The sequence below is a fragment of the Vidua macroura genome, chromosome 5 (assembly GCF_024509145.1).
Source record: "Vidua macroura isolate BioBank_ID:100142 chromosome 5, ASM2450914v1, whole genome shotgun sequence".
NCBI lineage: Eukaryota > Metazoa > Chordata > Aves > Passeriformes > Viduidae > Vidua > Vidua macroura.
The window spans coordinates 33926960-33947150 of NC_071575.1; the positions used below are offsets into that span (position 1 = coordinate 33926960).

At 39.1% G+C, this 20191-nt stretch overlaps 2 protein-coding genes across 3 annotated transcripts in view; one reads left to right on the forward strand and one right to left on the reverse strand.

The window, feature by feature from the left end:
- METTL25 (methyltransferase like 25) overlaps positions 1-12573 on the reverse strand; it is a 47128-nt gene extending 34555 nt beyond the window's left edge. For both annotated transcript variants that reach the window (XM_053977312.1, XM_053977311.1), the window contains exons 1-3: positions 12321-12573; positions 8221-8385; positions 2407-2507 (exon numbers count right to left, since the gene is read on the reverse strand). In XM_053977312.1, coding sequence (XP_053833287.1) covers positions 2407-2507; positions 8221-8385; positions 12321-12573 — 519 coding nt within the window. The remainder of the gene's footprint in view (positions 1-2406; positions 2508-8220; positions 8386-12320) is intronic.
- Positions 12574-12612: 39 nt separating this feature from the next.
- Positions 12613-18576, forward strand: CCDC59 (coiled-coil domain containing 59). Its single transcript, XM_053977313.1, has 4 exons — positions 12613-12777; positions 14031-14253; positions 15012-15111; positions 18340-18576. Exons 1-4 carry the CDS (start codon positions 12648-12650, stop codon positions 18499-18501), a joined length of 615 nt encoding a protein of 204 aa, XP_053833288.1. The 5' UTR covers positions 12613-12647; the 3' UTR covers positions 18502-18576.
- Positions 18577-20191: the final 1615 nt, after the last annotated feature.

A 20191-nucleotide genomic window follows, 5' to 3' on the forward strand; every position in this document is an offset into this window, starting at 1 on the left:
AGTGCAAAAGTGTTATAGTGTATGACTAAAAAGGGAAAAAGTTATTATAGAGCAGTCAGCATTTCATATTTAGTGATACACTGCAATAATATTTTTCATTTAATGTTATAATTTTTTCAAAAAATTAAACAGAAAATAATCCCATGTATAGTGATGCTCCAAGCTACCTGATAAAATTATTAATCCCTGGATGAAATTGCAGCATATTAACAGATACTTAGTAAGGATTGGTTTGTGATTTTATTAGTAACCGGTTACATCGAAAGTTAAGTTATTAAGATGGCTTTACTTTTTTTACTTTCTGAACAGGGCTTTTGCTTTCCTTTCATTCCTGAATCTCACAGGAACTATTTAAATCTCAATGGAAATGCTATATGAAACACCAATTTCCAGCAAATGCAGAAACCACTTACTACTGCACTGTAAGCAAACTATACCCTCCTACAGCTTTTGTAGTATATGAGTCTTCAACACTTAAACAACTAATATTTGCCTGAAACAAAAGGTAACAAGGCAAAAAACCATGCTCATGACAGAATACAAAACATTCACAATTGTGCTGCTGGTGTATTTCTATTCTCTACAGAGCACACCCTTTGGAGCTGTGGAGGGCACCCACACTCATCACTGTGGCTGGCTCTTAAACGGCTGCTGGAGAGCCCACCTTCCATCGCTGTATGTGACCACATATGCTCACAAACTCATTGTGTCTCACCCAGTAATGTTTGGCCTTAATTAAAGCTCTCTATTTACTTGACAATCCCAGTTGTAAGAACACTGCCTAAAACATTGTCCTCATCAGCTGCTCCTCACAAAACAGATGGTCAGGACTGAGAATTCTGATCTCTGTTTCCAAGGATGCCACAAAGGCCTGACCCAAATCTATCAAGAGTACGGCATCATTTACTTATCTAAATTAAACTCAGTCTGAGCCAAATAACCTCCTAAGCAAAGCTCAGCTTCAGCAATTCAGAGCTGAATCCAAGTTTTGGGTGGGAGCAACAGCAACTTGGGATGCTGCAGGTACATTAATTTTAAACTATACTCATACATATTTACTTACAAAAAAGAATACTCAGAGAAAACACCCTCACCATAAAATCTGGGCAGGTACCTTATTAACCTTTGATTTTAAACAAATATAGTTTGTTCTCCACAAATCTTTGTGGGAATGAATATTAGCCTGGAGGATATAAGTCTCCATTTACAGTTACAGCCCCTTGCATGGAAAGCAAGGGCAGCTCAGATGTAGAAAGGAATCAAATGTCTGTTGAGAGCCCCATGTCACCTCCAGTTTAAAGCAAGGATGAAGTTACATTGGCCACTTACCAGCATAAGAGAGATTAAAATGAATAAACAAACTCAGCTCACCTGAAAAATTTAGCCTTACCACAACACAGGCCTAAGGTATGGAATCTAACATAAGGTTTAACACTGAAAAAGCTTACAAAAAAGCATATGTATGTAAAGTAAGGAAATTGTATTGGTGCATTTTGTCTAACAAAATGTGAAACATACTACTCAAAAATGTCAAGTATTGCTGGGGTGCTTGTGTTTTGTCAACAGATCCAAAAATAAACCTCCACAAGGTTTTACTGAAACAGTGATCTAGTGCACCGTGCAATCATAATTACATGTATATAAAAAAAAGGTTTAAGTTACAATCAAATTTGAGAAAGGAATCCTGCAATTCTTCACCACCCAAAGATAAACCTAGCATCTGATGTATAAAACAGCCAACTAATGCAGTAATTTAATAAATAAAGCTTGGTGATAATGGTGTTGTGTGTCCAGACCTCATACATGTTCTACCAAATGTATTTCATACACACTCTTACCAAAATCTCTGCTTAATTTGGTCTCTCTTCAAACTAAAACATCATAACTAGTTTTCCAATTTATAGAACTCAATCCATGTAAAATAAAGGTGAACAGTATTAAACAACAGAAAATAATTTAAATCTTGCATCAGAATAAGAGGAGCTTTCAAAATTTCTCAAGATATTCTGCCTTAGTCTCTTGCGTGACACCCTTGTGTGCATGACACAAGGCAACTCTCCTACTGACACATGTGCAAAACTACCAGCAATATAATACTGACAAACAAGGCAGGACTGGTCCAAAAAGCGGAACAGTTTTTAGTTTTTCAGCACATAGAGGATGATCATAACTTTTTAAAATTACTCATGAGTGATTATAAGTAACTGAAAGGCACTTCCTTTAGAACAATACATTTTTAAACAAAATTGTCCTTCAGTTTGGTCCCAACAGCTCTTCTTTAGTTCCAGTTATGTACAAGAAAAATAAGAACAGCAGTGAGAGAATATCAAAGTGATGTATTTGTACACAACAAGGAGAGTAACTTGGAAGGTATCTGGTAACACAAACTAAGAAATGCTTTCTCACCTGCTTTATCCCACAATAATTTGCTATGCCGTCTACCAGCTCTGACATCACCTTCACTTCATGTGATTTCTTATTATTCATAAACTCATCTGGTTTGATACCTGTATCAGATTAGGAAAATACACACGTTAACACAGCCTGTAATAATAAGGATTTGTGATCAATCAGGAAAAAAAAAAGGCTAACATGTACTTCATTGTTAATATATTTTCAGGATAGTAATTTTTAATTAAAAACTCACTAAATTATTACAAGAGTAAACTTCTGAACTATGGATGAATTAGCAACATTCAACACCCTGTAAAACTCTGGTTTTTTTAACATGTAGCATATTTAATACCTGACCAGATATTAGACAATGGTTACAACTATAAAACTGTACTGCGGCGTTCTGCTGTCTCTCCTGACTCTGGAGCAGCCGCTGTGCGCGGCGGGGCACCGCGGCTCCTCCGATCCTGGTCTCGCCACTGTTCCCAGGTGCCACGTGCTCTGGGAAGGTGGGTCAGCCGTTTCTACTGCCACGCGTGAGGAACCTCGATAAAGGGGGTGAAGGAAGGACCAAATTTCCCGCAGCAGGAGCTGAGAGCATTTTATTGGTGTGCTCCCAATTCCTGTATTGGGGAATATGGCCGCCCAGCCCCAGCCACATGGGGCTTTTACTGGGGGTGGAGTGGGGGGGGGGGGTGTTGCATGTTCTGGGGAAGCCAATAGGGACGCAGTAGGGGACATCACCGGGGCCTGGGGCGGTCCCATGGCGGTCCTGGGGCATGGCATGGCCCAGGGGAGCCAATAGGGGCACGGCAGGGGTGGCCCCGGGGTGGTCCTGGGGCTGCAGGGGTGTGGTGTGGAAGGCAGGAGCCAATGGGGAGGCGGCAGGGGCGGTGCCGGGGCCTGGGGCGGCCCTGGCTGCGGGGGAGGGGTAATGGCAGGAAAGGACCCACAGGAAGGGACAGGGGCGATGGGAGCCAGACCCGCATGGTAAGGCAACCTGGGAACCAGCTACCACAGGGGGGAATACCCGGGGAATACACGGGGATACACAGAATCTGCTAACACACATCAGAACCCTGATCTAAACCCAAAGTCTGGGATGCAACACTGTACTATTTCTTCCTTTTCATTGAAAAATATTTTGTCTCATTTATCATATTTACCTTTCGATAAATTAAATATAAGGGCAGAGACAATAAATAATCACATTGTATCGCTTGTTAATGCTGCAGATTTGCCGACAATATCAAGAGGGAGATATCTCTACTAAAAGTTATGAACGATCCTGGGAAAATTCAGAGCAAGATGAACTTTCCTTTTCTTTATTTATCCTATGGATTGGTTATAAAACAGTTACACCTTTATGGCAGAAAATCACTCATTTCAGTGTTGCTGGAGAATGTGTTAGTGAGATGGAGTCAACCTCCATCATGGGCTAACTGCCTGTGGAGAACACCAAGCACTCACTTGCTAACCTCTGTGCCACCCAGCCAAAGCAGGAGCTCAGAAGGCACTCCCCTGGGAAAGACCCACAGGTTTCTCTTAGGGGTCCAGTGCCGCAGTACACTTGGATCTAGTTAAATTGAGCATAAGTCTGAGTGATGGTAGAAGAAACTGGATCATTACTGATGAGATGCTTCTACATTTTTACATTTTCTACATGACTAGGCAGATTAATATAATTGCCCATTTTCTGCTTTATGCACAGTATGTATTCATCTATCCAGAAACTGATCATTAGGCAAAAACCATCTTGATCAGATCATGCTGGGAACGGAGCCAAGTGTGTTATTTCTTTAATAGAGAGTGGGGAATTGAAGTGAGCTATAAGAAACCCCCCAAGGGATCTGTCTATTTCTTAAACATCTGGGGTTTTTATAATAAACTGTTATGACAATACTTAAAATCAAATATAGACTCTATGAACTGACAAAAGGAAAAATAGACTAAAAGACTTAAACAGCTCTTTTAAGAGCTAAAAAGCTCTTAATTTGTAAGCATATCTGGTTAAAGAAAAACAGACAGGAAAAAAAATTAAAAAGAAAAAAGGTCTCTCTTTTTGTTTATGTTTGAACATTTTTGTGTCTGGATAGGCTCATCAGAAAATGAAGCAGAATTGGAATGAGAAGAGACATTTAACTTCTTGACAGAAATAAAAGTTGTTTTTTCTCCAAAGCAGCACTGTCACTTTGGACAATGACCACATACTGCACCTTTACTCTTTTCTCTATTATGAACTCAAAAGACTGAATGGGGTAATGCTGGGTAAAGTACTATGTCAAAGAGTACTTAATCCAAATTAAGTATTTCAAACATGGTAGAAATCCAGAACAATTACCTAACTTTAAAAAGCTGAGTTTCCAGATAGAAAAGGCATAATTTGTTTATATCTACATATATAGTTTATTTATCACCTTAGCTACTGCGGGGACTGCTGGGCTCCAGGACGGTTTGGATGGGTGGTGATGAGGGATCTCTGAAGCCAGGTCTTTAGAACATATGGGTTTTTGTAAAGGGTGAAGGGCCTTGCTTGGAGTTGCCAGCCGCAACTCGTGGCAGGCCCAGGGAGACTGGGGGGAGAGAGAGAGAGAGAGAGGGTGCCAGGTGGGCGTCCTAAAAGGAAGGTCCAAGAGAGCATCCGGTCCCTCAGCCACACCTTATCAGGGGGCTTCAAGGTGGGCTGGGACAGGACTTGGGCCAATGGGGTTACAGATACCTGATACTTCAGGGGAGGGTTACAGGTATGGGATGAACCATACATTGGGGGGTGATACAGAACATTCCATTTGACCTTTTAGATCATCAGAAAGGGGGATTGCTTTCAGCTTGGCTATATTATTGTTTTCGAGATGCTCAGTGATTAAGGTTTGGTATTTCAAACCTTGTTTTCATCTCAATATCTGTATTCTCTGATTCTTTTGCCAGGCCATCATATTTATAGGGCTTTACTATTTCATCTTCCCCAACAGCTACGAAAGCTTCTTAAGCACTTTTTGACTTCTTTCCCTGCTTTCTGCAGGATAGCATACTGTTCATATTTCAGCTACGGGAAAACTATACTTTTTGGAGAAAATTACAGTTTTTAAAATAAATTTTATTTTCTCCGCTTTTTATGCAAAATTCTGATAGGTTTTAACATTATTCTGAAAAACAACCAGATATTACAAACTAATGCACACAAATGTATGTGGGGACGGTCCCGGACAACTGAAAATTTCAATTAAAAAAAATACTAGTTTGACTCAAACTGTCTAAATTCTTTCTGCTATCAAAAAATTACTTTCTTGAAACAAATAATTATACATTTACATTTCCTTATTATGTGTGCAACTGATGCAGGCAGAACAAATACTAATTTCAAAAAACATCAGAAATTTAGAGAACCATCTCCCTTTGTGATGAAAAAAAGTTAGTGTGGTTTCAAATACTTTACAGAAGTAGCTTGGATATGATGGAGTAACAGAAAGCTTCATATTACCAGTTTTAGTTGGTAATGAAATGCTGTTCATTTCCATTGGGAATCCCTACCCTGAGTACCTGTATTCTATTTGAAGAACTGCTTTAACTCTGTAGTGCTGTTTACAGCTACATCTTTAGTTGTGAAGCTGAGCAAATTGAGGAGAGACTGTTTTTATATATGCTAACACAGATGTTTTTAAGATCTCCTATGGCAGGGTGCAGGGGTTTTATACCCCAGAGACATGTGGAAATTCACATACATCAGATAAAGAAGTATAAATCCATAGTCCACACCACACAACACCATCTGTACAGAAGTTTACCACGGTGATTTAACACCATGATCCAGAGTGAGGAACTGGACTAACCGTACACTCAAAAAAACCTTTCTGAGGACAGTGATATTCCAGCACATGGAATTTAAAGATGGATTCATTAGTAGTCACTGCATGCCGTGATTATTACCATGGCCATAAACACACTGCAAAGGTGGAGTACTCTCAGTGCAACCCTCACTTCTGGGTGGTTACAAAGCAAAGGCAACACCCTTCAGGCTCAGAAGTCCATACTGAGTAGCTGTGTCCACAACACGCTTAAAATGTTTGTGCTTCCCAGTTATACTCAGGAAGGATAGCAGTGTATCTACATTAAGATTGCAAAGATGCCAGAGAATTATGTAAGTATGCAAACTGTGGGAATAGGCTCAAAAGTCTGTTTGTCTTAGAAGAAGAAAATGTATTAAAAACATCTCAAACATAAATGGAATTATCCTGATGCATATTTTTCAGAATATAAGCAACACCATCATAAAGTTGCCAGTTTTCTCAGACTTGAATTTCTTTCAACTTGCAGGCTTTAGCATGTCATGGAACAAACTTATCTTCTGAAATATAGAAATTAGTTCAAAATATTTAAAATAGCTCTAAGATCACAACTTTCATTTGGCAACTTGCACACAATGAATCCCTAAGTTGGTATTTTGCCTCTGCCAAATGATTACCAGGAACTTCAATTAAGTTAAGTGATATTTACTGCCAATTCAGCACAAAGGTTCTGAATTATAATTCTATTGTACAAATTTGGAACACATTATATTTTTCCCAAGAAGTACAACTCAGAAGTACTGCAAAAATACATAATCAGGCCCCAGTTACCCAACCAAGCAACACTCCTGCCACACAGAAAACAAAATATTCAGCAATTGTCTTATTCCTGATGCTCCATCCTGCATGACAAGAAGATGAAAGAATCCTCAAAGTTTTGGCTAAGAAAGTTAATCCACGTATGAACTCAAGTACAAGAAGGTAGAACTAGAGAATTACAGAAAATTAAGAGAAACATGGGGAATGAGATATAGTAAAAATAAAAATAGCTAAAAAGCTAGTGGGAAAGAAAAGCAGCATACAGTTGTCAAGGAAGAAAAAAGGGTTTTTGATGAACTAAGGGCATAAGGAAAGAAGCCAGAAAGTAAGAGGAATGCACTACAAATCATTAGGAGTATCTCAGCAATGGCATTCTAGTACTTCTAAAAAAATCCTGAGGAGCCAACCATGAAAAATGGCAAAATTGGAAAGAGATCACTGTATAAAATGGGAGAGATGTTGTATAATGGGGCTATCACTTAGGATAAGAAATGTCAGGATTTTTAATGCATTCCAGAGATAAAAGGCACTAGGAGGCAAAGGTAGAGAGCTGTTCAGTCTTAAAAACTAATGAGAAATTTCAAAATATAGCGAGGCTGAGGACTCCATGAATAGCACATTTGCAGTGAAAATGACAGCACTCCAAGCAAGGATAAATGTTTATCATCTGATTTAAAAATTATAATCAGGGTAAGTGTCAAACTTGATGCCAGTTTAAGAGTGTTATAATTCAATTTCTTTAACTACAGAAAATGTAAAGGAAATTACTCTTGTTTTATCACATATAACTGGGATTAGTCCGAAAAATACAGAATTAATAAAATCTTTTTTTTTCTAAGACATCATATATTTGCCATATTTTAGGGTTATAATTCTAAGAAAAACATGAGTAGCAAGTATGATTCTTGCCACTTGGAGACAAGACAAAGAAAGTATTAACAGGGTATCTCACATAGTGATGTGCCAGCTTCTCTGTCCCATCCCCTTTAAAACTGAATCCCATGATGGGTCTATAGATACCAAATCCTCAAACTGTAGCAAGAGTTTTTTGTTTACCATTTCATAAACAAAGACAGTAAAGAAACTACTCAAGAACAAATTAAAATGGAAGTGAGGATCATGTAGGAAAAAACCCGCAAACAACAAACTACCCTCCAAAACCAAAACTCTCTTATAGTACTATAGTGACTAAGTAAACATTAAAATACAAATGTAAATATACCTGTGGCTCCTTCACTGTCTCCTTTCAGTGCTTCAAGCACATCTTCCAGTGGGGTACACACTCCAAGGTTGGACAAAGAATAATACTTAGCAGCCAGGGCAAACAAATGTACATCGATAAGTTTCTCAGAGTTTTCACAAAACACACTGGAAAAGATGTCATCATCTGCACATAAAAGAAAAGGAAAAGATTTTTGTAAGCAGTGCTTAACAGCTCTCTAATAGTGCTGACAGAGAACTATAGACAATAAATACTTAGTATCACACACAACTGGCCATTCATCTTGCTTCCCCTAAGTGGGAAAACTCATTATATTTTCTTCAGCTGTATTACCCCTCCAGAACAGAGGTCAAATTCTGCCCTTAGTTGAATCAGTGTAAATGTGACAAAATCTGTTGTTTCAGCAGACCTACTTCAGTATAATTGACAAGCTAATTCAGTCAACATTATCACTTCTCTTCTGTTTACAAACTTGCTCATTATACATGTCCTAGTCAGCCCAACCTGCCAATATATGCTGCTAGATTTTTTTTAAGGAATGCAGCTGTTTAGTATATGAAATGTTTGGATTCACAATCACTCAATTCAAGTAATTTCCAAGTTCCTTTGTAACTGATGAACACTGGGAGAATGAAATTAAATTTTATTTCCAATCAGGTGTGGGCCAAAGTTAGATTCCAATGTGTATTTGGTTAGATTCATGATGAAATACTTCACTTAGGTATTGCTTAGTACTGAGTTTCAAAAATGTACATTTATTTTTAAGTGAAACATATTAGTATGAATAATTTATTAATTCTGAGATTGTTTTGAGTTGTCTAATTCCTCTCTATTTTACCTAAAACTATTTGTGAATTCTACATAGTTTTGAAAATAATTTTTATATATTTGTAATTATTTTCAATATATAAATGCACCCAGTCCAGCAACCAAAATTTGCAAAAATTTGGAAAGAGTCTCCTGGTTTGTCTTTTGTGTTATAGGTAGATTTTGAGGAAGTACTTACCTAGTACAGTAGCTTTCCTGACTCTGGCATGACAATGGATACCGCTGTTTTGACTGACCTCAGCTTTAATGCTCTTGATTTCCTTGCATGACCACAATTAAAGGTAATGCATACATCACAATCCACTAAAAATAGTCCCAAACCATGTTAATTTTCATGATACGACTCTACAAGGGCACAAGCACAGCAAGCAAATTTTGTATCTAAGAAAGCATAAATATTCTCTAAGCTATGACCAGAATTAACATGGTTTTGTTGTCTGCACAGCACTTCTTACTCCTCTCTACTACAGAATATAAAGCCACATTTCTCCATAAATAACTTCCTTGTCTGAAAAAATTGTAGTTAGTTTAGTCTTCATGAAGGCTAAGATGGTAACAGGATATTAGAGAAGAGAAATAAAGACCACAGCTTTTAGGGAGAAGGGACAACTTTGCTTTCCAATGTCTCTTCTGTAAGATTTATCACAGGAATGTAAGAAAACAGATGTGTTTTCACTTTTTCAGCAGCTGACATAAAATAATATTACTGTTCTTAAAAATATCACTTAACTGAAATCCAATGCAGCAACGCCCATGTTCTATAACACTCCTTAACTTGGTTATCTGGTGGAAGAACGTGATAGAACTAGCAGAATCTCATAAAAGATCACCCGTAGCAACACTCCCACCTAACTTAAATTGTTGTCCCAGCTTGACAACTAAAAAAAAAAGGAACCAACTGCATTAAGGCATCTGAAGCCTAACTTCAAACTACAGAATGGCAGTTGGTGAAATTTTCATTATTTATGAATATTAAAAACGTTGGATTTTTGGACACATTTCTATTCTGGATGCTCACAAGAGGAAATCTAGCTTGTCTTTAAACCAGTCAGTCTATACATTTGCAAACAAATCTTCAGAGGAAAGAAACACATGCCCCAAAGTTGGAATCACAGTACAAACAGTAAAATATGAAAATACTTAAACACAGATTTGTCTGTGCCTGTGTCCAATTTACAGCAATGACATGACAAACAAAATGAAATGTGGCAAGTGTCAGCTTTTTGATGTATTCGAATCAGTTTCTGACTCTAAAAAGGGGATCTTACATTTTTCTGCAGGGTACAAGTCAAAACAAGGGTTCCATCCTTCACATGGTTATTATAATTACATGACTTTGAACATGGAAGAGTCATTTCTGTTTATGTTGGGTTTCAAGATCTCTAATGGTCCATTTCTGATCCCTAACGTTATTGAGTTGCACTAATGCACTCAAATAAGCTATGACACTACATTTCTCTCTCAATTTTATTTTTACAGGCTAGCAGTGCATTAATTTGCAAATGTAAGTAGATGCTTGCAGGTATCTTCACTGAAAAACTCATATTCTACTACGAAGTATTTTCATCATATGACTGGATGGACAGACACCATGCAGTCAAATGAGTAAGGCATGAACCAACAAATCAGCAAGGACATGCCCACTCCACTACAGTGCATTCTGTTAAATAGCATACTATAATTTTAAAGTCAGAAAAAAAGGGGGAATTCTTCCTTTTTTATTTTACTTAGCAGAAACCAAAGAAGAAATATCATATTTTAGCCACAGCATGAAAACTTCATACTCTTCAAAAAAGACGTGCTTAATTTTAGACATAAATTGTTTTTTTGTTCCAGTAATTTCTGTATGAGATTCTGCAACATGCATTTTGAATGCAGATTATTAAATTATTATCCTGTTTTGAAATCTACAAAACAATACTCTGCCTTCCTGATTCGCATGCTACTCTACAGGCCACCACTTCAGTGTTTGAATCATTCCATGGACTTTCCCATAGAAACAGGCTACATCAGAGTAATTTTCCTTTACTGTTTTCTTTATGATGATTGCATCTGATAATTAGTTTTGTTCCAGCCTCTATTTACATTCAATTTTATGTCCTGTTGCTCTGAATCAGTTCTGACTCTGACATTATTTATCAAGAACATTAAGCCTGTCCTTGCTGCTTCCCAACACTTTTGCTTGCTGACCACACCACTGTCTTGTTTCCATCTGGCTCTTGAAGGTAATTCATAATCCAGTGTCTTTTCCATGCACCAATAAACTTGGTGGGATTTTTCCCAAATAACTCAAACCTTTAAAAATGAGTCTTGCAGTTAATATTTTGAGAGGTCTTCAGATCCAACAAAGAAATGTTGATAGTGAAGTAGCAATTCACAGTTCTTCAATCTCTTTCTGAGTCCAAATCATTATCTTAGCTTGTCTTCTATGCCAGAAAGCACATGCTACTCTCTGTGGAGCCTTCTCTTACACTCTACACACTTTCCTGCCTCGAGTGCCATTTAAAGTAGGATTTCAGAGCTAAAGCAATGTGACAGTTATCTACTCTCCATATGCTTTGGCACGACACCACCTTTTCTCAGCTAAGTGCTTTGTCAGAGATTTCACCTTGGATTTGAAAATGATCTCTCTGCTTGGGCTCAGTCCCCCCAGATACCACTGCTTTCAGATGCTTTATCTTCATTTCTGTGCCCTGCCTGAAGGAGCATTATCGGTGTATTTCCCTCCTACTCGGACTACAGCACATTGAGCAGCACAGCAGCCTAGCTGGCTTCCTCTTCAGTCACGTGAAAATTACTGAAAATATGAAGTGCTTCTTAAATAGGTCTCGTCAGAAATAAAGCAGCTGCTTTCCTGTGCCAGACACACTGACTATTACAGATACACAGGAAAACAGTGTTTAAGCCTTTTCCAGCTGTCCTCCGCATCTCCAGTTTCAACACCCGGAGGACTTTTAACTGTTACATCTTTCCACTCGTGGAGGTTTTTAGTATGTTTTGTTTGATTTGGGTTTTTATTCATTTTAATTGCGTTCTTCAGGGGCAATCAGAGTGAATGAATCTGACAGTTTGGAGTTTCGTTTCGTTTCCAAACGAACAGGATGAAATTGACGACATGAGACGACCGTCACAAGCGCCACTACCGCGAGCCCCGGCAGTAGAATTCCCAGACCGGCTGCGCTCCCTCTGAAGCGGGGCGGGTCCGAACGCGTCCCATTCTCCCGGCACGGCCGAGTGGCTCCCGCGGCCCCCGCGCCCCCGGCCCCACTCACCACACGGAGCCGCCGCGGTGCCCGAGCCCGCCGCCCGGGGGCGCGCCAGAGGCCCGGCCGCGCGCAGCGCCTCGAGCACGGTGTCGGGGCTCGGCGCCACGAGGCGCTGCCAGAGCCCGCACGTGAAGAACTCCACAGTGTGCGCGCGGCACAGCGGCAGCGCGCGCCGCACGAATCGCGCCGCACTACGCAGCGCCCGCGCCGCTGCCGCCGGGGGCAGCTGGGCCGGCAGCGCGCGCGACGGCCGCGACATGGCCCCGCGCGCGGCCCGTCGGCGCCGCGGTGCTGCTCGGTGACGTCGTCTCGGTGCGCGGCGCCGGAAGCGCGATGGCGGCGGCGAAGCGCGATGGGCAGGGGCCGGCGGCGGCCAAGGCGGGCGCGGCGGCCCGCGGGCCCGGCCGGAAGCGACGGTGGAGGCCCGTCCTGCTGCGCAGCGTTGTCGGCAGCGTCCAGGAGGGTGAGTGGGGGCCGCCGGTGGGCCTGAGGGGACGCCGAAGGAAGCCCGACTCCTTGGCCCAGCTGCGAGCTGGCTCGACGCGAGCGTCCCGGCTGGGGCTATCCCTGCCAGACCTAGCGGGGGATTTGGGCTGGCCGAACCCGCAGCCCCGCGTCGCCCCCGGTGTTGGTGGTCCTGGACTCGGGGATGGGGGTTGCAGGGCTGGCTGGGGCGGCCTGTGTGAGCTGGAGCTCCCGGGGCTCGGATTGCAGCCCCTGAGGCGTGTGGCGATGGTTTTCGGGTTTAGGACTCGCTTTGAATTTTTTGGATAGACAAACGTAGATTTAAAAAGAAAGCATGTTTGAAAAAAGGTTCAGGTTATTGGTAGGTAGCTATGCAGATGTAAAAATGAATAGGAAAAAGAGCGTGGGCTTCAGCAGCACTTTACTGAAGTGGCAGCTTTGGAGAAAAAATAAAAGGAAAAGTTGGAATTAGTTTGACTTCCCTTTAGAAACTGTTTTGTTAGTGAAAGTCAGTAGATCTTAAGACTAATACAATAAAAAATAAGGCATTAGGAAAAAAGCATGTTTAACTTCAGCTTTGGTAAGTTTTCTTTAATGGTCAAGACTGAAACAACCAGTGTATGAGCTTTCCTTTAAGCAGAAATAATTCTATGATGCCGCTGTAAAAAAACACTTCTGGACATGTGTAGAAGAAAAGTTGTAGCAATAAATGCTATTTAAGTGAAAAGACATAGTGGATTATTAATATAGAGTGGTAGGAGGATTTAGTGACTTTTTTTCTATGTGACACAGCTGCTGCATGCTGCTGCTGCTGCTGCCAGCATTATTACCAGTGTTTTCTTGAAACTGCCTTTAGGAGCTTATTTAGAATCTATTTTCATATTGCTTTAGAAGCTGTCAAAAGTAGGAGTGAAGTGAAATGTTAATACATCTTTTCACTGGATTCAAATAACATTGGCAAAAGTGCATAGTGGTGAGTAGGCATTAAGTAGCAGTGTTTGCAATGCTCTCCTGGGGGTTTAGGCAGTAATTTTCAGTAAATCTGTGGGAGCTCCAATGTTGCAGTAGGGAACAACTTAATCATAGTGGTTCTTTCCTTGAGCTTATGACTGGTCCTTATGGAAATTGCCATATGTAGTGGCTTTTTTCAGTTTGGGAAAAAAACAGATGGAAAGGGTCCTGACAACAGTAGAACGGTTTGGTACTATTTTAGTGCAGGTGTATTTAACTCCCTTTTTCTTGTGCTTTCAGGACGAGGATTTGCATTTCAAAGGAAACAAAAGACTGAACGACAGTACAGGAAATTACTGAAAAAGAGAAGACAAGTGCATTCACAACAGGATGATCAGTTTACAGACACCTATCCAGAGCACTTGAAACATCTTTACCTTGCAGAGGAAGAAAAGCTTAAAAAGAGGCGCAGGACTCCAAATGATTCAGTGTCATCAGAAGAAAAGGTTAATAAAGCAGCAGAGTAAGTTTTCAAAGTGTGTTTTTAAAAATGTAGTTCTTTCCCTCGCTAAAGAAATATTTTAGACCTTAACAGTTCACATGGACTTTAGTGTGGTGATTTGCTTTACTAAAACTGCTGTTATGTCTTAAATATTCTTTCCTGCTTGTTAGAAAAATAAATGGCAGTGTAAGGGTTTTGTACTTGAGACAATGAGGCATCATTGCACAGTATGGCCACCAGATGGAGATGAGAATAAAGGAAAAATTTTTGTTGTTTTTTCATGAGAGTGATATTTCTAAATGATTGTTCTCATCTCTCTGCAGTTGCTTCCATGTGTTCAAACTAGAAAGAGAGAATGCAGCTCTAAGCTAGTATGATCAGGTTTTCTAGCTCTGAGTAGCATGAATGGTGGGGAAGACTCTTCTAGGCTGTCTTTAAGCTTCAGGAAACATCATCCATGTGAAGATACAGCAGATAAGGTGTGTGCATTACTAACAGTTGTGTGCACTCTGGTCTTCGGTACATTTGGCATTGGAGAAGTTTAGTTTGTTATGTTTTCATGCTGACTGCACCTGGCAGGGTGTTGGGTACCATTTAAGAGTGGTTCAAACAATCTATTCAGTGTAGAAGGATGAGTGTTCTGAAACCTCTATTTGTAGTTAACTTCACTGACAAAAGCAGTGGAAGACTGTGCTGTGATTCTGCAGTGGCTGTGGGATCTGTGGTTATGTCTGCTTGATGATACTCAGTGTCTCAAGAATGTGTACTTTTTCCTCCAGGTCAGTTGGGACTCAAGAGAAGTTGAAAAATAAAATGTCCAATCAGAAGGCAAAAGAAGAGTGTGAGAAAATAAAGGCTGAGCATGCTAGAAAGAAAGAGGTAAAGCTTACACAGAATACTTTCTTGATTTTAAACAAAATCTAGATTAATAGCATTTCTACCACTCAGTCTTCCATCTGAAGCCAGGGAAGACCATAGGAGGTATTGGAACTCTTTCAGTCTTTTTCAACTTGACAGTGTTATTTAGGCACACAGGCATTCAAAGGGTCATTCTCTTTGTTCTTACTATTTTTATCTTGCTGTTGCCCATAGCAGGATTTTATTATGTCAGTTGGTACATGAAAAAAAGCTTAGAGCTTGATCTGCATACCCCAGTGGATTATATTAGACTTCTTAAATTTTGTAGAAAGGGAAGTAATAACAATACCATCATCTTGATGAAAAATGAAACACCCATCCTGTTTCTTATGGCATTATCATAATGCAGTCTTCATTTTACCTTTTTATGTACTTTGACCAACAGTGAAACAATTAAATTCAATAGTATCCACAATCAAAATTTTTAGTCATTCCCTTCATTTGAATTTAATTGGAATTATTTTCACAGGACATATTGTAATATCATCACTGTCAATTAGCTCACTTGAATTATTAATTTGAGAGGTCCTTTTTTAACTAGTTTTTTTCTCTCCCAGGACATTGTTTGTTGCACTGTAAAATGGCACACAGTGTAACATTGTAGAAGTTTGTAACTTCCTGGTGACTTGCTAAATTTCAGTAGGTACTGAATAAATATTGAATATATAGCTGTAAAAAAGATATGATTTCTTCAGCTGTATTTAGTTTTATGCAAGCTGATCTGTGATTCTGGGTGAGTTACATGGTTATTCATCTGGTGGCTGCTTTTTGCATATTAGCTACAAATTGTGTCAAAAGAAATTAACGTTAAGACTGGCTTATTTAGAGAAGATGGGAACAAGCAAAACCCTAGCAAGACTGCAGAGAGTTCTCTTTGAGCAGAACATAGGAGTTGTCTGAGTGCAGATGTTGGCATTTTTAGTTTTGTTAAAGATAATTAGGCAAAACAGGAGCTAAGTGCCCCAAAAACAGTAATCATTTAGGTGGAGTACTTAGGTGGAGCATGATGAAAAAGTAAAGTAATTGTCATGTGTATTAGCAAACACTGGATTTACTGTTATTTATTTTGGGAAGAGAAATAAGCCTAAAGACACAATTTTTGCCTCCTCAAAGGCCTTTTTTGGCCCCAAAAAAGCTAGTATTTAGTAAAGATCAGAAAAAATATGAAGGTAAGTAGCAACTGTCTAAGATGAATGTTCTTGCTTTGAAGTAAGCATTTGGCTGCTAGCTAGCAGAAAAATTATTAGATACAAAATGAATTACAGGTAAGTTAGAGCTGATGCTGCTCTGTTTTTTTAAAAAGGGAATAAATTTTGTTAGTCATTATGGTAAAATAAGTCAACGATTCTGAATGGAGAGAGGTTATCTGTTTATCTGTGCATATTTTTGCATATGTGTGTTTATTTGATTGTTTGGGGTTTTTTTCCTGAGGCCTCTTAGATTTCTTTTTAGAAATCTTTTCTTGAGTTATGTCCTGTAAATTTTATATCAGAGAGCCATTCTTACTAGTTTTTGTACATCACTGAGGCCATCTATGCTGTGGAAAACAAAAATATGATCATAAATTATCATCTGCTCAGTCATTCTGTGGAAATACTTGCCTATGTGATCAGCATGGCACTGCATTTCAAAGAATAAACTTTTTGAGAAGAAATTATCCAAATGAACTGGAGCAGTCTTTCAGTCTGATTTGTGATGTCTTGCATATTTTGGTAGGACATGATATAAGTGAAGTAAGCTGGTTATCTGGCTTGTGGATGTTTGCCCAAATTACTGAGTAAAATTACAACATTGGAGAACGTGGTGTGAGATGTTGGATAAAATCTGAATGTAACATTGTGGTGATTATCTATATAGTGTTGATAGTGCATCCATATACAGTGAACACTCTATTAGTAGTTTGGTTGCATGTGTGCTTCATGGAAAGTTTTATGGGTAAAATTTTGATTAGGGTTCGTGGTTTTGTTCTGTCTCTCTTAAAAGTAAAGACAGGGTCTGTGCTGCTTTAAAGAGAACAGGTCACTAGTAGTTTGGTCTGGATTAATTTTCCCTAGATAATGCTGTCCTAGTATCACAAACCTACCCAACGCATGGTCTAGATAGGTCGCATATCCTATCAGCCTGTCCCGTGCAGAGGTGTCCAATATCCCAGCATATCTGGATTGGCAAGATACTCACATGGGAGCTGCTGAATCACCTTTTTCTTTCTTGCACTCAAGAGGAGAAAGTGGGTTTTTTTATTTAAGGAGAGTAGTGAAGGAGCACATTTCACAGAAAGGAAGTAGTATACATTGCAGCAGCAAACCTTATTGTAGGATGTTCTGCTGAAGAAAGCTTGGCTCTTTTCTTAAAGCTTGAGCCTGTATAATTTGTTCTGATTGCAGTATGTGCTGAAAGAACATCCTGATTCAGCTTTAGAGAAATGGTGTTTCTATTGGCAGTACAATACCTAAATACCAGTACCTATACAAAAATTAACTTTATTGCTTGTAAATAGCTTCACAGTCACAGAGGGTTTGTGTCGGGATCTGTGATATTTAAATGCTCCTGAGATTGTAGAAAGTTTCTGTCTTTCAGCCCCGCTGCCAAAGAAGGAGTTGTAATTCGTCTATGCTGGTTTTCAAGGTTGTTTATTTCTTCTTATCTAAAATATTTTCCCTCTGACCTGCAGCAGGTCTGTCTTGCAGGATAGCGTGCGGGGCTCTGCCCCTCAGTGGGATGTTACAAACATTATATACTAGAAACTATGTGTGCTATATTTACAATAATGTGCCAATATCTGTCACCCCTGTTGAACAGTGTGTCCCCAGCCTAAACCAATAGAAAAATGCCAACACCACAGTGAAACATGGAGGGCATGAAGAAGAAGAAAAAGGACAAGGCACGCCCAATTTCCTCCATCTTGCCTCCTTAGAACCCCTTATCTAGAATCCTAAAATTCTACTTTTGCACCCGTGCCACACTAATTACTACTTATATCAAACACTCAGAGCTCATAATTCATCCTGTAAGATTGAAAACTCTTTTCCATGGATAGAGATCAGAGACAGTGTCTCTCGGGGCTCTGTACAGGGGGGTTTCTAACCCCCTGCCAGGGTCCCAGACCTTCCAGGGCAGCCAGAGAGGGATGCCATGGATTCCCACAGGTTTGTAATTGTTTCATAATCTTACATATTTATTTAATTTCAGGAAGCAAAAAAAAGAAAACAACAAAGAGAAGAAGCTCAATGTTTGTACAAGAAAAAGAAAATGGAAGCTTATAAAATACTGAGTAAGAAGACAAAGAAAGGACAGCCAAATCTAAATTTACAAGTAGAATTTCTTCTTCAGAAAATACAGCAAAACACATAACCCCTGCATATATTTAAGTTAGCTGTGGACATTTTATTAAATTACTTTTAATAAATAATGTCTTTTTTCTCTGTATTACTTTTGTTATTGCCTTTATTTATCTCATTAGTCCAGTAATGATATATTCATCCTGAAAATATGTATTCTATGCTGACAGTGAAAGGGATTTGGTACCTTGAAAATAAATGGTCTGTATTTCTGAACTTAAATTCTATTAGGTGTGTGACATCTTGAATTCAAAATAATAGGCCATGAATCTAATACTTCCTGCAATTGTGACTGCTAAAATTGCATTCACTTGGGAGGATTAAAATTATGTATGTGATGTATTTGGTATTGCAGGAGCTGCCAGTTCTAGGAGCGCCTTTTGTGTGCTCTTGGATAGGTTTGGCACATGAAGACAAAGTACATATATTATACATGGATGGCTATTATTTCTCATTCTCTACAAAGAATAGAATTTGCCAAAGGTCCAAAAGTGGTTTGTATGTAAAGATCTTGGAAAAATAATTGTTGGCTCATTCATAAAGCTGCTTTGTAACTTATAACATTAATTGCTCTATCTTTTGTGTATAGCTTTGTCATGAAATTTTTTTTCTTCTATGTAGCTTTTAATTAATAGCAATTTGGATCAGTGTTTTCAAGTCTGGATTTATGTATTTTCCCCAAAAGAGATATTATCCCCACATTTGTGTCTTTTAATATCTTGCCATCAACCCAGTTGAGAAAACACATTTGTCAGTTGAGAAACTATAGCTGATGATCCCACTTTGTAGATTAAAGGAAAAAATTATAAACTAAGCTGACAATGCTTAGTTGTCAACACCCTTGCTCACTAGAAAATGTGTGTGCTGGTTTTGGCTGGGGTAGAGCTAATTGCCTTCACAGTGTCTGGTGCAGGGCTGCATTTAGTATTTGTGCTGAGCACTGGGTTGATAGTGGAAGTTCCTGTTACTGCTGAGCAGGGCTTACACAGAGCCAAGGCCTTCATGCTGACGCACTGGCATGGCAGTTGAGGGTGCCTGGGAGGTTGGGAGGGGACACAGCCAGGACAGCTGACCCAGCTGACCAAAGAGATTGCCATGTAGGGAAAGGTGTTATAAGACCCAAAATGCAGTGAAGTAAATATAACAGTGATTTCTCTCTTTCACCCTATCTTTTTTTAACAGTAGTGATTTTTTAGAAAGTAGGTTTTTTTCATTTTTTTCCTTTTTTTTCCCTCTTTTGCTCTCTTGCTTTTTTCTTTTTTCTCTTTTTTTTTTTCTTTCTCTGATAGAATGACTACAAGAACTTGAACTGCCAATAGCAGATAGAAAATACATGATCTACAGTTGCTGACATATCACTTGAATCTAAAAGTCAAATGCTGGAATAAAACTAGAAATAATTCTCATGTTCAGTGCTTAAAAAAATTAAAACATACATTGTACGTTTTCAGTCAGTCCTCAACACAAATCAGTTACACATTGCTTAGATTGCTTAAGAAGACTCAGGTGGTGAAACATAGGGGAGAATGATAATGCTAGATTATGGAAAAACTTAAATTTTTATCATTCAGTTGTTAATATTTACATTCAATTTGCTTTATTGTCCAGTTAAGTTAGAGCAAATACAATGCTGAATAAATAAATACACTTCTTTTAAAAACAGAATCCTAAATTACATACTTAACAATTTTAAAATTTGTTCT

Bases quoted from the DNA above. Each gene is read 5' to 3' on its own strand.
- CCDC59 (XM_053977313.1), top strand. From the start codon at position 12,648: ATGGCGGCGGCGAAGCGCGATGGGCAGGGGCCGGCGGCGGCCAAGGCG. The intron at 12,778-14,030 runs GTGAGTGGGGGC...TTGTGCTTTCAG, and splicing joins TGTCGGCAGCGTCCAGGAGG to GACGAGGATTTGCATTTCAA. The intron at 14,254-15,011 runs GTAAGTTTTCAA...TTTTTCCTCCAG, and splicing joins AAGGTTAATAAAGCAGCAGA to GTCAGTTGGGACTCAAGAGA.